General features: G+C 32.7%; 1 protein-coding gene across 1 annotated transcript; it reads left to right on the top strand.

The window, feature by feature from the left end:
* The first annotated feature begins 13,864 nt into the window (after window positions 1-13,864).
* LOC101258310 (serine/threonine-protein kinase BLUS1-like) lies at window positions 13,865-15,322 on the top strand. Its single transcript, XM_004248580.2, has one exon. It carries the CDS (start codon window positions 13,865-13,867, stop codon window positions 15,320-15,322), a length of 1,458 nt encoding a protein of 485 aa, XP_004248628.2.

Raw genomic sequence — 15,322 nt, 5'->3', positions numbered from 1 at the left:
TTATGTCGCGAAGAAAAAAAAATTCAAAGATCTGCAGAAGATGAAATATGACGATCTGATACGCAAATTGAAGACGAAAGAGGCAAGAAAATCAGAAACGTTCCTGCTCTGATACCATGTTAAAGGTTGAAGAAGGTTGAAACCTCCATGGATGAAGTTAGAGAAGAGGCATTAAAAATGTGTGCTATTTTCATTTGATTCCAAAACTGAAAGAGTACAGTAGTTATATAACAAACAGAACAAACTTTGTAACTAACTTTCTGAACCTAACTAACTAATTAATTTGATAACAGATTAACTACACTAACAGCTAATTAACTACACTAACAGGTTAGTGTAATTACTAATTTAACCTCAATAAATTTCTTCAAACCTGACCCTACCCAAATCGTTTCAAAAAAGAAAATTGTTGTTCTCCATTGTTCATTTCTTATTTTGTCTCATCATTTTCTTCAATCATAAGCATAGTTGAAGATCATATCCTACAATTTTGATCTTTGTTGATCAAATTTCTTGAAAACTAGTGGAGTAAACAATGAACTGAAGAATACATGTTAGAATAGTAAAAATAGCAAATCGATTCAGCTGCAAATTAAACCTTCATCGGCATGTATATCAGAAAATTTGCTTGTGATTTCAATGACGAAGAATAATTTGTTGAAATCGATAGTAATGATATCGGAGCCATGTCTTTTGAGTGGCTGGCGATTGGGCTTGTTGTCAAACAACGGCTTGATAAAACGTGAGCTTCCATGGACAAGTCTTGGAAACATCTTGCGACCCCGACGATGATACGGCCGATCAAAGTTCAGAAGTTGGCAAGTCCCAGGTAGTTGTTGATCCTCCCGAAAAAACAACTAATGAGAGTTTTGTTTGATTTTTGGGTTCTCAAAAATAAAAGAATTATGAAGAAATGAAACCTCAGAGAACTTCAAACTAGCTTTTTGGATTGAAATTAAAACTAATTCATATCTTATTGAGTTGATTTCATCAGTTCTAACATAGAGTACCTCACTCTTTTGTAAGGGAAGAAGATGAATTAGAATGAAATAAATAATTAATTAATTAAATAACTTAGATGTGACAGATTTTAATTGGATTTTGGCATTAAAAACAGATATTCACGCACATGATGTGCGTGTTCTCATACATAATGAGAAAATGGGTTAAAATGGTCCTTTTATGAAAATATTCAATACTTTTGTGAGGTAATAGGACGTTTCAAAGTTATAGTGTCTTTGTAAAAATTCGAAACAACTTCAATAATAATATTATGTCTTTTCTCTTTTTTAAAATTGTTCGTGTTTATTGTTGCATCATTTACTCACTAATTTTATTCTTAGTTTTGCTGTGAGTGTTATGTAAACTTACTATATTGATTTTTTTATATTATTATTATTATTATTATTATTATTATTAATAATAATATATTGATTGTGTGCATTTTTTAAAAATTTATTATGGCTACAGTGATAGTCTAGTTGTTACAAAAGGAATATTGATTGTATTGAAGTGTTAACCTAATAAGGGAATACATGGGAGATATATATAGGAGATATAGGAAGGAGTACTAATCCTAATAGGACTAGGATTAAGGAGTACTAATCCTAATAGGACTTGGATTAGTACACAGTAAATACTAATATTATGTAATACTATTTATTTAATACTATCTGTTATTATCCCCCCTCAAGTTGAGCTGAGCGGAAGCGAACGGAAGCTTGGAACTGAGGTAATCGTGTTGTCGGCTCGGGAGAGGCTTGGTGAGAATATTAGCCGGTTGTTCTTCAGTGGGTACATACTGCACAGTCATGGTGCCGACCTGAACTTCATCGCGAACAAAGAGACAATCGGTATCAACATGCTTCATTCTGGTGTGTAGGACGGAATTCTTGGCCACACATATGGTTGATTTGTTGTCATAATAGAGAGCAGGAACAGTGTGAGTGGCACGGAGTTCGCGAAGAATATATGTGACCCACATGGTCTCAGCAGCAAGAAGAGCAAGGGCGTGGTATTCAGCTTCAGTCGAGGACCGAGAGACCTTGGGTTGTTTTTTTGTACACCAGGAGATCAGGTTCGGCCCCAAAAAAACGAGAAACCCCGATGTAGATTTTCTGTCATTTTTATCATTCGCCCAATCTGAATCTGAGAAACCCCGAAGCTCCAAGTCCCCGAGTTGAATGAGTAAACCACGACCAAGAGTGCCAAAAATGCAACTGAGAATGCGTTTTAGACAATGGTAATCATGTTCACTTGGTTGATGCATGCGCTAAGCAACTCGGTTGACAGTAAACTGGATGTCAGGACGGGTAATGGCCAGATACTGTAGAGCCCCAATGAGGCTGCGGAAGTGGGTGATATCGGCAAAGGGGGTGTCGGGTCCATTCGAAGACGAAGAGACTGCCATCGGTGTTGGTTGACTGGTGCATTTTTCCAGTCCAGCTTTCTGCAACAGATCTCGAGCATATTTTGACTGATGAAGAAACAAGTCGCTGCCAGTCCGAGACCTCCATTCCCAGGAAATAATGTTATGGGCCAAGGTCCTTCATTTTGAAAGTAGTATGCATAGCTCGAGTGATATCCTGAATGAGAGCTGCAATAGAGCCTGTAATAATGATATCATCTACATAGACAAGAAGAATGACTGTACCGTGTGATGAATGTCGAGTAAATAGACTCGTGTCGTGTACGTAACACGTGAAGCCGAGTCCCTAGAGGAACGTTTTCAGACGTGTGTACTAAGCACGGGGGGCTTGCTTGAGCCCATACAGACACTTCTGGAGTTTGCAAACATGTTGAGGGAAGTGGGGATCAACATAGCCCGGTGGTTGCGTCATGTAGATAGTTTTATTAAGCATGCCATGAAGAAAAGCATTGGAAACATCCAACTGATTGATGAGCCAATTGTTGCACACGACGAGTGACAGTACCAGGCGAATGGTTTCCTGCCGAATAACAGGACTGAATGTCTCGGAGTAATCAAGCCCATACTCTTGATTGTAGCCTTTAGCAACCAAACGAGCCTTGTACCTGGAAATACTGCCATCTGCATTGTGTTTAATTTTGTACACCCATTTACAGCCCACTGGGTGCCGCCCATGGGGCTTAGGTACAAGAACCCAAGTTTTCTGACCAGTCAAAGCCTTAAACTCGTCATCCATAGCATGACGCCAATAAGCATTTTTTGAGGCAACAAAGTAGGTTGTTGGTTCACTATCGGGAAGGGGTGTATTTGGTAGTATGATAGCCTGAAAGGTTTTGGGTTTAAAGATACTGGCTTTGCCACGGGTTAACATGGGATGAGTAGTGGGGGGTGGCACGGGTGGTGGTGATTTAGGGATGGCCAGGAAGGACCCACAACGGATCGGGCTGGAGATGTTGTGGGTATGGGGTGGTTCGGGTTGGTTGTGAGTGTGGGTAGTGGTTACGGGTGTATTGTGGTGACGGTCGAAGGGGTGATGAAGGGTGGTTGGGTAGTGGGTGGAGGTGTGGGGGAAGGTGGTGAGGGACCCTGTGAGTATGTTGGGAAAAGAGGAAGGACGCCAATGAATGATGTATTGGTGGAGGAGGAAATAGACTCGTAGGGAAACTCATTTTCGACAAATTTGACATGACGAGATATGTAGACTTTATGAGTTTGTGGGTCAAGACAGCGATAACCCTAGGAGGTAGGATGATAGCCCAAAAAAATACAAGGACGGGATCGGGGTTGTAATTTGTGAGTAATATGAAGGCGTAGCCAAGGGTAGGCAAGACACCCAAAGACGCGGAGGTTGGTATAATTGGGAAGTTCTTGGTAAAGGAGTTGATAGGGTGATTTGTTGGAGAGGGTGTGACTGGGCATTCTGTTAATGAGGTAGGTTGCGGTGGCTAGAGCTTCTACCCAAAAGGAGACAGGGAGATGAGATTGATGTAGAAGAGTAACCACCGTTTCAATGAGATGGCGATGCTTACGCTCAGCCACCCCATTCTGTTCGGGAGTGTATGTACAGGAAGTTTGATGTATAATTCCTAGGGATTGCAGGTCAAAGATGTTATTTACATATTCCTTTCCATTGTCACTTTGAAAAAGTTTAACATGAGAATTGAATTGTGTTTTGACCATTTTTTCAAAAGTGACAAAGGTGGTGTATGCCTGTGATTTGTGTTTTAGTGGGTACAACCAAGTGTATTTTGTAAAATCATCCACAAAATAAATATAATAGCAAAAACCAATAAATGAAGGAACAGCAGTAGGACCCCATAGGTCAGAATGAATAAGTTGAAAAGGTGCAGTTGTACGCTTCTCAGATAAAGTAAAAGGTAATTTATGAGATTTAGCAATTGAACATGAGTCACAATTGTTTACATGAATGGAAGAAAAACCTAATTGAGACATTAAAGAATTTATTATTTGAGTAGACGGGTGACCCAGACGACTGTGCCACAACAGACTGTGGCAATCAGCCGAAAGAGCCACCGGAGCCACAGGAACGCTTTCTGAAACTGGGTGGGCAGATGAACTTGTGCCAGGAAGAACATACAGACCATGCTCACAGGGGCCCTGAAAAATTACCCTCTTAGTAGTATTGTCTAGGATGTGAAAATTATTAGAGGTGAACAAGAGTGAACAATTATTGTCTTTTGTGAATTGGTGAACTGAAAGGAGATTGGTTTTAATAGAAGGGACGTGGGTAAGGTTACCTAGGTGAAAGATAGCGGTGGGGGTTTTAATGGTACCCGTGCCAGTGTGAGAAATATTAAGGGACTCACCGCTGCCAACAGTAATACCATTGGAGCCATGATGTGGATTTGGAGCGTTAAGCTTGGATAGATCAGAAGTAACGTGCATGTTGGCCCCAATATCCAACAGCCATTCAGAGGAAGGGCCGGCTTGAGATGCATAATTGGCACGGTTATCACTATTTCGGCTCTCCTCATACCGAAATCAGCAACGAGCAGCGGTGTGTCCTGTTTTCTGACATATTTGACAAGTTGGACGATCCCGTTCGTAAGTGCCCTGCCCGCCGCTGGAAGATGACTGCCCGCCACTGCCGAAGGAGTGCAGGCTGTTGTTGCTGCCGTGCTGCTGACCGTCGTACGGCGGACGACTGCCTTGCCGATCGCCGCGCCCGCGGCCTCCGCTGTTTCTACCCGCGGCCTCCGCTGTTTCTACCGTAGCCGCCGCGGCTCCCCTATCGGCCGCCACCACGCCCCCCGCGATAGTTCTGGCTTGCGGTGAGGGAGGTGGTCGGCTCCATAACAGCGGCTTCTCGGAGAAGAAATTTGCTCTCCAGATCCACGTTGATTTCTTCATTTTTTAGCCACGAGGAGAGAGTAGCCAGGTCAATGAGCGTTGGACTGATGCGAACCGCCTGTTTAATGGAGGAGTAAGCTGATGGGAGCCCCCGAACGACGCACATGATGAGATCTTTTTCGGGAATGATTTCGTTCACGGTGTCGAGGGCTGTGATAATGGTGGAGACCTCGTCTAAATACTCCGTCATAGTTTTCGTGCCTTTGGTAATTGTGTGGAGACGATCACGCAATTGAAAAATATGAGAGTGGAAAATTGATGCATAGCGTGTTGCGAGGGCCATCCACAGGGTTGAAGCAGTTGTGTAGGATCGGACGTGTTTCTGAACCGTGGGAGAGATGACCGCAATCAAACATGATCGGATCTGGTCATCCACGGCTTTCCAGGCGGCATGGGCCGGATTGGTGTTTTCTGATTTGTCCGTGGCGGTGATGACTGCCGGCGGTGTTTCTGTGCTTCCATCGACGTATTTGAGAAGGTAATTGGCCTGAAGGGCTGTAAGAACGGTGATTTTCCATGTAGGGTAATTTATGTTTGATAATTTTTCGGGAATCAGGACATGAAGATGCCTGAGAAGGAGTTTAACGCCAGAAGGAAGTGAATCGAGAGGATCCACCTCGGTTGTCATGGCTGCCGCCGCCCAAGAGAAGAGAGAGAACGATCGGTGCCCTAAAGAGAGAAAAAAAAACCTAGAGAAAAGAAGATCTAGGCTTTCTGACTCTTGATACCATGAAGGAATATTGATTGTATTGAAGTGTTAACCTAATAAGGGAATACATGGGAGATATATATAGGAGATATAGGAAGGAGTACTAATCCTAATAGGACTAGTATTAAGGAATACTAATCCTAATAGGACTTGGATTAGTACACAGTAAATACTAATATTATGTAATACTATTTATTTAATACTATATGTTATTAGTTACTTCAATTTCCATTATTTGTATATATTTTTTTGTTAAGTTAGTTCATATTTTTTGCATTACCAGTTGATGTTGTCATGGAGTTTCCTCAAAGAGTTTGTTTCTTTCCCTTTTTTTTTCATTATCTAGTTTTTATTATGGTAAGTATTAATTTAAAAAAAATTAGCCAATGAAAAAACTCTTCGTCGATTTTGGAGGCCTTCACAATTTAAAAGACGGAATTTAATTTAAATTTATATTATTTATTTTGTCAAAATTGATCAATGAAAAAAAAATCTCATTCTAGTTTCTGAACTTATATGAGTTGATTTTCTTAGATATGTATTTATTCATATTTGCTTAATTATATTTATCATAGTTTGATTTCATTGCTTTTATTTAAGTCTACTTCCGATGATTATATTACTTTCTTTGTTTAATTTTGGTGATATTCTTATTGTTGGTTTTCCGTTTGACTTCACTTTTCATGATATTAATTTTGTCATTTTATATTCTGAAAGCAATGTGCTCTTCATTCGTTTAAGTTGCGATTTTTGCATTTTTATACTGTGATAGGTATTATATATATTTATTAGTTTCTCCATTTTTCAATAACTTTAGATTTGTATTGCTCCTTCATTTGACTCACATATAGTTATTCTCAATTAATTTATTTTGATTTATTACATTGACCGTTTAAGAAGGTACTAGCAAATCTTGTTTTGTTAATTTCATGTGGTTACCTTTTGTTGTTTATTTCTTTTTAAATTGTTTTTTTTTTTAAGTTAAAATTGGCCAATGAAAAATTTCTCTGTCGGATTTAGAGGCCTTCACATTTTATAAGACGGAAATTTAGTTAAGTTTATATTATTTATTTGTTAAAATAGTCGATGAAAAAATTACCATGGATTTTTGAGGCCTTCCATGATAATAAGACCGATTTTATTTTATGTTACTTATTTCATTTATTTTTTTATTCACATTTATTTATCACTAGGTTTTTTACTAAGTGTTTACAGGTACCTGGGAGTTGCTTCTCATCAAAGTTATACCAAAGAAATTCAAAATGTGTTTTATATTTATTATTGTGTATGTTATTGACATTAAGCAAACCTTAGGCCGATAGTTTTAAGTCGTGTTAGCTTTCTCAATCTTATTGTCATTAATCTTAGTGTCTAGAAATAACTTTTATCTTTATTGACCTTTTGACTTTCAGATCCCTTCGAAACATTCATCATTTGAATAATTGAGTCTCTGTTCCCGGACCCAAACAGAATGCTATCGTCTGCATAAGCTAGATGGTTAATTTCGTGACATCCTTTTTTTATTATTATTTTTGAGTTGGAAGTCTTTTCTTTCTACACCATTTCAACTAATCTACCCTTCAACTTTTTTCTTTTTTTTTTTACGATAAGTTTTTTCACTTTTCTTAATGGTAACTTTTTCCTTACAATCGGTTTTTAATTTATCTTTTAATAATAATTATCGTTCTAATGACATGTGACACCTTTTATTTCTTATTAAATATAAAGATAGATAATTTTTAAATTAAAATATTTAAAAGATAGTACTTGATAGTTTCACAAAATTAGGCGCTTGAACATAAATTTCAAGAGAATATGTGCGTTTTTTTAATTTTTATTTTTAAATTTTTTGAGGTTCAAATTGTTTGGTTTATATTCCTATTTTGAAATTTTATTTAAATATTTCAGTTTTTTTAATTGGAATTATATTTTTATTTTTATTTTTAGCAATATGCTTGTCATTAAAAAGATCAAAATTTTACGGTGGTTACTATAAGTTTCCACATACTTTTTAAATTCTATTATCGTTGTTGTTGTTGTTGTTGTTGTTGTTGTTGTTGTTGTTGTTGTTGTTGTTGTTGTTGTTGTTGTTGTTGTTGTTGTTGTTGTTGTTGTTGTTGTTGTTGTGTTTATTAAGACAAACTACATAAATCCTATTAGTTTAGGTTCTAACTACTTAGATTTCTAATAGTTTTAAATATTATTTCCTCTACCATATTTATACTTAGGATATATGAGTTTGGATCCGTGAAATACATGTGTATCTGTCGAATTTTAAAATTGAAATACGTATTTTATTTGTTTAAATTAATTGACTATAATTAATTTCCTTAATATAAGGTGAAAATCAAGGAATGTATCTAGTTTTTATTTAATTTCATTTTATTATTGTTTGAAATGATAAATTCTTTGATATTATTTATAAAAGACAAAAACATGTATATCTTGATCATGCAATATGATTAATTTCATTTTATCACTCTTAAAATAATAAAGTTCATTAATTTGATGTATCTATTATCAATAATAAAGTTCATTAATTTTGTGTATTTGTTATGTGTCTAGTATTAATTTCATGTATCTATTTATATGATATAATATTGATTTAATTTATTTATTTATATAATATAATATTGATTTCATGTATCTATTATATGATCTAATTTTAATTTCATGTATCTATTTAATTTGGTGTATCAAGTATCAATTTCATACATTATATTCAAAAGCATGTAGCTAAGATACATATATAATAATATTCATACTATTTTCTGAATTATGAGCTATTAAATTGGAGCAAACAATATAAAAATCCTATAATAAATTGGCTAGAAAAAATTAAAGCATTGAATCAAATACATGATACGATTGAAAACAAATACAATAGGAAAAATTAAAAAAACTCTTACTTTGTTACTTTAACTAATGTTGATTATGTAGAGTTTGATATGAATTTAGCACATGCAAAAGGGAATAAAAATGGTCAAGGAAAAAAGGATACGTGTGGGTATGAGAATGAGATAAAAACAAATTTTGTGATAGGGGAAGGGAACATTTAATGAAGAAGAAGGGGTAATGGAGGAGATGTAATTTTAAGATAATTACACAATATCATATTTAAAGAGATTGTGTATCTAATTTAACTTTCTTTAAAATATGGTATATTTTTTTTAAAAAAAATGGTATTTTATGTAATAGTTTTAAAGCAGAGACAAAATATGTATATCTGGTTCAAAAGGATTTTAAAATTTAGTGAATTATTACCCACTTTTGTTAGCCACTTTTCATCGGCAATACAATGAACAATAACGTAATAAATTCTTTTAAAAAAATTATTTTTTAAAAAAAAACTGTTTTAAATTTTTATTTTGTTTTAAAATGAAATTAATTATTTAAATTATTTAAAGACAATTAAGTTACTGATTTAAAATAAATAAATATAATAAAATTCAAGAATAATTGTGTTACGATTTGGTGAATGGAATAAACTTTCTTCGATTGCCAATTTGACCATGTGAGGAAACAAAACATTTCACAGTGAGTATGAATTTTACTAAATATAACCCTAAGCTGGGGAACTCGATTTTCACATAAAGAGGAGTGGATCATCCTAACATTTATACGATTATAATAACACAGGAAATAAGTGGACAATGTAAATTTTTATACACCATAAATCACGTTAATTACATTGATGTGAGTAAAAATAAACAATAATTTAAAACCAACAAATACTAAGTAAACATTAGTGGTAGGTAATCTTGAGAACAAGGCCAGGGTAAATATCATCATCATCATTGATATGAGTATTCTCTACCAATATAAAAAGATCGCCGCACTTTTCAGATATTGTTTGAAGTGTTTCTCCTTCTCCAACTACGTATATTTCATCGCACAATACTAGCTGTTGATCGTCTTCTTTAAGATTTCCAGCTTCCAAAAATGAACACTTTGGTGAAAGCAACAAAAACATAAGAAAAATAGTTGACAAATTGAAGTAATTTGTTGAGGAAGCCATAATATTTGTGAAACTAAATAGATTAATTAATGTTGTACTAAGTATTTATAAGAAAAATAATTAGTACGTGGGGTTGCTCCACGTTTCTAATATTTGGGTTCGGACGTGGAGCAGTAACTTACTCCATTTCCACAAATTGCCTTTTTCTTTTATTTATTTATTTTGCAATTTTTACATGATTTCTAATTTACAACTTACAAATACTTATTAATTAATAGTAACTAGTTAAGCATATGTGTTTCGTAGCTATTGACGTAATGTTTTATCTATCTATATAATAAGAATTTAAATATAGAAGGTTAAAAAGATATTTTTCAAAAAAAAAAAGAAAAAAGAAGCACGAACTTCTTTTATTTTTTTTAAGTATTTTAAATTTTGTTTATCATAATTTAAATAAGACTTACATAAAGTAAAAATATTAATTTTAATGTTTTAAATGCTAGGACTTTTAATATAATTCAAATAATAAAAAATTAAGATGTACGATCTAAGTGGCAATAATAATAATAATAATAATAATAATCCAAAAGCTTGCTAAGCACGAATTTTTGTTTTTACTTGAGGCAGTTAAATTTGTAAAAAATATATTTAAGAAAGATATCGTGTATAACTAAAACCGTGAGATCAAAAAAATAATTATAAAATAGATATATGAAAGTAATTGATTATGGAATAACTATCTGGAATGAGTTAATTTTTAATCCAATTTAAATTATTTTGTATCATATATTTGCATTCATTTTTACACCCTTAGCTGAGAACTACTTTTTCTCAGTTGTATTCCATCAACGTTATCATTAATATTAAAGTTCAAAATTATATTATTACACAAAAATACACTCTAAATAAAAAAAAACTACACTATATATGAACATAATAATATCATACAACTATTTATAACAAATTAGAAATAACACAAAAATTAGGACAGCCTAAAAGTTGTAAGAGGATATTTATAATATACAAATTTTGCATTTTAGACATGTAATACTTGGCCATTTTAAGAAAAAGAAAAGGGAAAACTGAAACAAATTTTTAAAAAAAGAAAGAAGGAAAGAGAGAATACAATAATATTATAGAATTTAATTAGGAGAACTAATCATCTTTTCCCTCTTTCTTTTACATCTATTAGTTCTTATTACGTTCCCACGATATATATATATATATATATATATATATATATATATATATAATGAGTTATATAAAATCATTACTATTTTCTCCTAACACACTATTATCTATTTATTAAATTACTTCTATTTAAACAAAAATATATTTTGCATAAACTATTCAAATATTATCAAACTCATCATGTATTAATTGAAGTTTTGACAATTAAATAACACTTAAACGTATAATAACACAAAAATAAAGAAAAAAATTCATAACAATGCAAAATAATACATAATTACATACAAATATGGGTTGCATACCAAATCAATTTTGAAAAATCATACCTTAACTCCAAAATGAAAATGAAAAACTTAATATCATAATCTAACATAAAAAAGATCTAAGGGAATATATAAGTCATATCTTATACTTTAAGTTTAACAGTTGAACTATATTGTAAGGAAACTTCTCTTTTAATTTCAAAATGAAGCTACTTGTTCTTTCTCTCTAGTTAACTTCTTGACGACATGTATTCATATCATAATCTCGAAAGAAGAAAAGAGAATAGTAGATGATATTAAAGAAAAGAATGTGAGCAATTAACTGGTATTTATAATGATATTTTATTGTCTTTTCACATACCCAAAATTTTTTAATGGGGCACATTGAATCATGATAGATAAATTTATTTTAGTTTCAAAATTGAAAGAATCATAAAATTTGAAGAATTTCATACATTATTGTTTCATGATAGATAAATTTATGTTAATTTCAAAATTCAAAGAATGACAAAATTCAAAGAGTTTCATACATTATGATTTTCTACTCTAATTTAATTTAACATAATTAATTGTAATTATAATTATAATGTCATAAATAAAAGTTTAAATGATTGTTGTTGGACTTCATATTCTACCATTATGTAATTACGTATTAGTATTTGAAATATAAATTTATTTATTTTGATTTAGTGGAGGGGCAAATGGTAATCTGACTTTGAAGGTTGGAGTTTTCTACTTATAATAATATATGATGATAATATTTAGTAAAAATCCAGTCAATTTCAGAAAACGAGGCAACTCTATGTGATATATGTGAACCGTAAGTTTGAGTCTTAGCAAATGCACCAGAATAATCTACCTTTATTCATAGGTTCCAATGCCTTTTTATAGGAAATACATGAAAGTTAAAGAAAAACGAAAATACAAGACATGACTCAACTAACTCCACTACTGACAGAAAAATAGAAAATAGAAATTGACTTGTTCCAACCCTGAAGAATAGGTCTTTGTTGAAGTAAACTAAAACTGAAGAAAAACTAACTCAACAATATATAATAATAACATATTAAATATAATTTTATAAAAGATAACCTTAAAATGCCTTTTAACTATTTAATAAGTATAAAATTATTTTTTATCCACCTTTCGGCTTCTCAATACCCCCAACTTTAACTTTTTGACTCAAAAATAACCTTGTTTCTAACTATTCCACATCTATAAAGTGGATGAAGGGTAATATTGTAACATAACTCATATTTTAAAGATATTTTATGTCTTTGGCTTGATTTTGGGGATTCCCATAGTGAATTAGAAATAAAAAAAGGTTAATCCTCTATTCTCTCTTCACTTTTTCTTTTAAGATATTGTCCATCATTTTAAATTTAATTTTTTTTCAACTTGTGACAAAACAGGGAGGAAAAAAGGGTAAAATGATAGATGATATCCATACAAAATAATTATTTCGATATTTAATTAAGAAAATATGCATGTATACTACATTTTTATTTTGTATGTACCCTCATTTCAAGCAATGAGTTGATTTATAATAATTTGAGGAATAATTTCGAATAATTCAATTATAAAATATCATGAAATTAATAAATTTTTTTATATTATATTTAATCGTATCGGATCAAAACATGAATTATGTGTTATTTTTATTATTTATTTGTGAATAGTTTAAATTTGGATAAGTTAGATTAAGTAACATTATAAATAATATTTAATAATTTTAATTTAGGGGACTTTGTTAAAAATAAGGGCAAATATGAGTCAATTGATAATATCAAGGATATTTTTAGGCTAAAAAATTAGCTTTGGGGTATTTGAAGGTCAAAATGTGAATGAAGGATATTTTTTTTACCAATTCAAATAGTTGAGGGGTACTATATGCCCTTCTCCATTTTATAAAATAAACAATTGAAAAGTATAAAGTATACACAAATTTTATCATCATCAAAGATAATTCTATGCATTGAAAAATAAGACACTTACCTTAGGTCCGCAAAGTGCTTGAGTCGCCCCTTATTTTAGATAGACCCTCAACTAAAAGAAAACAATTCAATCGAAGTGAAAAAGTAACAAAATATATTGTACAATGCTTACAATTATACTATAATTAAAGTATAAGAAATAACATTTAGTAACAAAAAAAATATGGTAGAATCGTAACCATAAAATACGACTCTAATTGAAATGTAATGTAATAATTAAAATGTAAAAAATAACAGATAGTAGCAGAAATCAAAAACCGAAAGAGCAATGAAAATGTGGTGTACAAAATTTCCAATTAAGCGCGGGAAAAAACAGCCCCAAACGACCAAAGCTATAAATACTTCTTCTTCTTCGTCTTCTTCACAAACCAAACTCCATTTTTTTTCTTCTGAAATTGTGATTCTCTGCTCCAAGAAAATATGGATTCCAAAATCCCATTCGGTCCTAAAATGGAAATTGCTTCAGATATTGGGGGAATAGCAACCCAAACGACCAAAGCTATAAATACATCTTCTTCTTCTTCTCTTTGTCGTCCATACAAACCAAAATCCACTTTTTCTGAACTTCTGCTCCAAGAAAAGATCAATTCCAGAAACCCATTCACGCCAAGAATGGAAATTGGTTCTTCTTCAAAACAACCAGATGATAATGGGGGAATAAATACATCTTCTTCTTCTTCTCTTCGTCTTCCACACAAACCAAAATTCACTTTTTCTGAACTTCTATGCAAAGAAAAGATCAGTTCCAGAAGAACATTCACTCGCAGAATGGAAATTGGTTCTTCTTCAACAACTGTAGATGCCAAAATTGGTTCTTCAAGAAGTATAGTTGCAGAAATTGGTTCTGATAGAAGCAATATATCAATGGATTTTGCTGCTACTTTAAATCAACCAAGACTTGAACAAACCATCACTGATCCAGACACTAAAGATACTTATTTTCTCAACTTGGAAATTGGATCTTTTTCTAATGGAAATTGCCCTGTTTACAGAGCTGTGTTTTCGAAATATACGGATCAGGTTGGCAAAGCTCTCCCTTATGACCATGTTACTTTGAAGATCATTAACATGAACCTCCATGAGAATGAATTCAACTTGATTCGAAGTCAAAGTCATACACGCATTGCTCTTTTTGAGAATCCCCACATAATTCGAAGCAGGAAAACTTTCATTACTACGAATTTGTTATGCGTTTGTTTGCCATATATGTCTGAAGGATCGCTTCGTTCTATTCTCTCCACCCGTCCTGAAAAGAAATTGCCAGAGAATCTCATTCCTGTTGTTCTTAAACAAGTACTTATTGGTCTACGAGACGAACTTCATGTTTTCCACAAACCCACGCCTCATAATAGTTTGAATGCAGGAGATATCTTTGTTAACATCCACTATTATACTAAAGCTTTGTCGATCAAGTTAGCATTTGAAACATCTGTTTATGATTCCGAACCCCCAGATTGTAATCGTGTAGAAGATAGTTCGTTTTTGAATTCGAAGAGTATTTCTATATGGGGTGCTGCACCAGAGGTGTTTGGTAGTGAAAATGAGGACAACAGAGGAGCAAAATCTGATATATGGCTATTGGGAATAACAGCACTGGAATTGGTGTATGGGAATTTACCTGTGAAGAATCGGACAGACTTCGATTATATAATTAACAAGTTAAGGGAGAAGAAGAAATTTCCAAAATCACTTGAAAAGATGATCATCAAGAGGGATAGGAAACTCAAGAAAGTGATGGATTTTGCTAAACGAAACAAAAGGGTGTTTTCGCGGGAGTTTGAGGAGATGGTTCTTTCTTGTCTTAAAGAGAATCCAGATGAAAGGCCAACTGCTAAGGAGCTTTTGAAAATTCCATTCTTTAGTGATATTGAAAGGTTTAAACAATTTGTGTTGAATTCTAATAATTGA

Source organism: Solanum lycopersicum, chromosome 10 (assembly GCF_036512215.1).
Source record: "Solanum lycopersicum chromosome 10, SLM_r2.1".
Taxonomy (NCBI): Eukaryota; Viridiplantae; Streptophyta; class Magnoliopsida; order Solanales; family Solanaceae; genus Solanum; species Solanum lycopersicum.
This window is presented reverse-complemented; position numbering and strand designations above follow the sequence as displayed.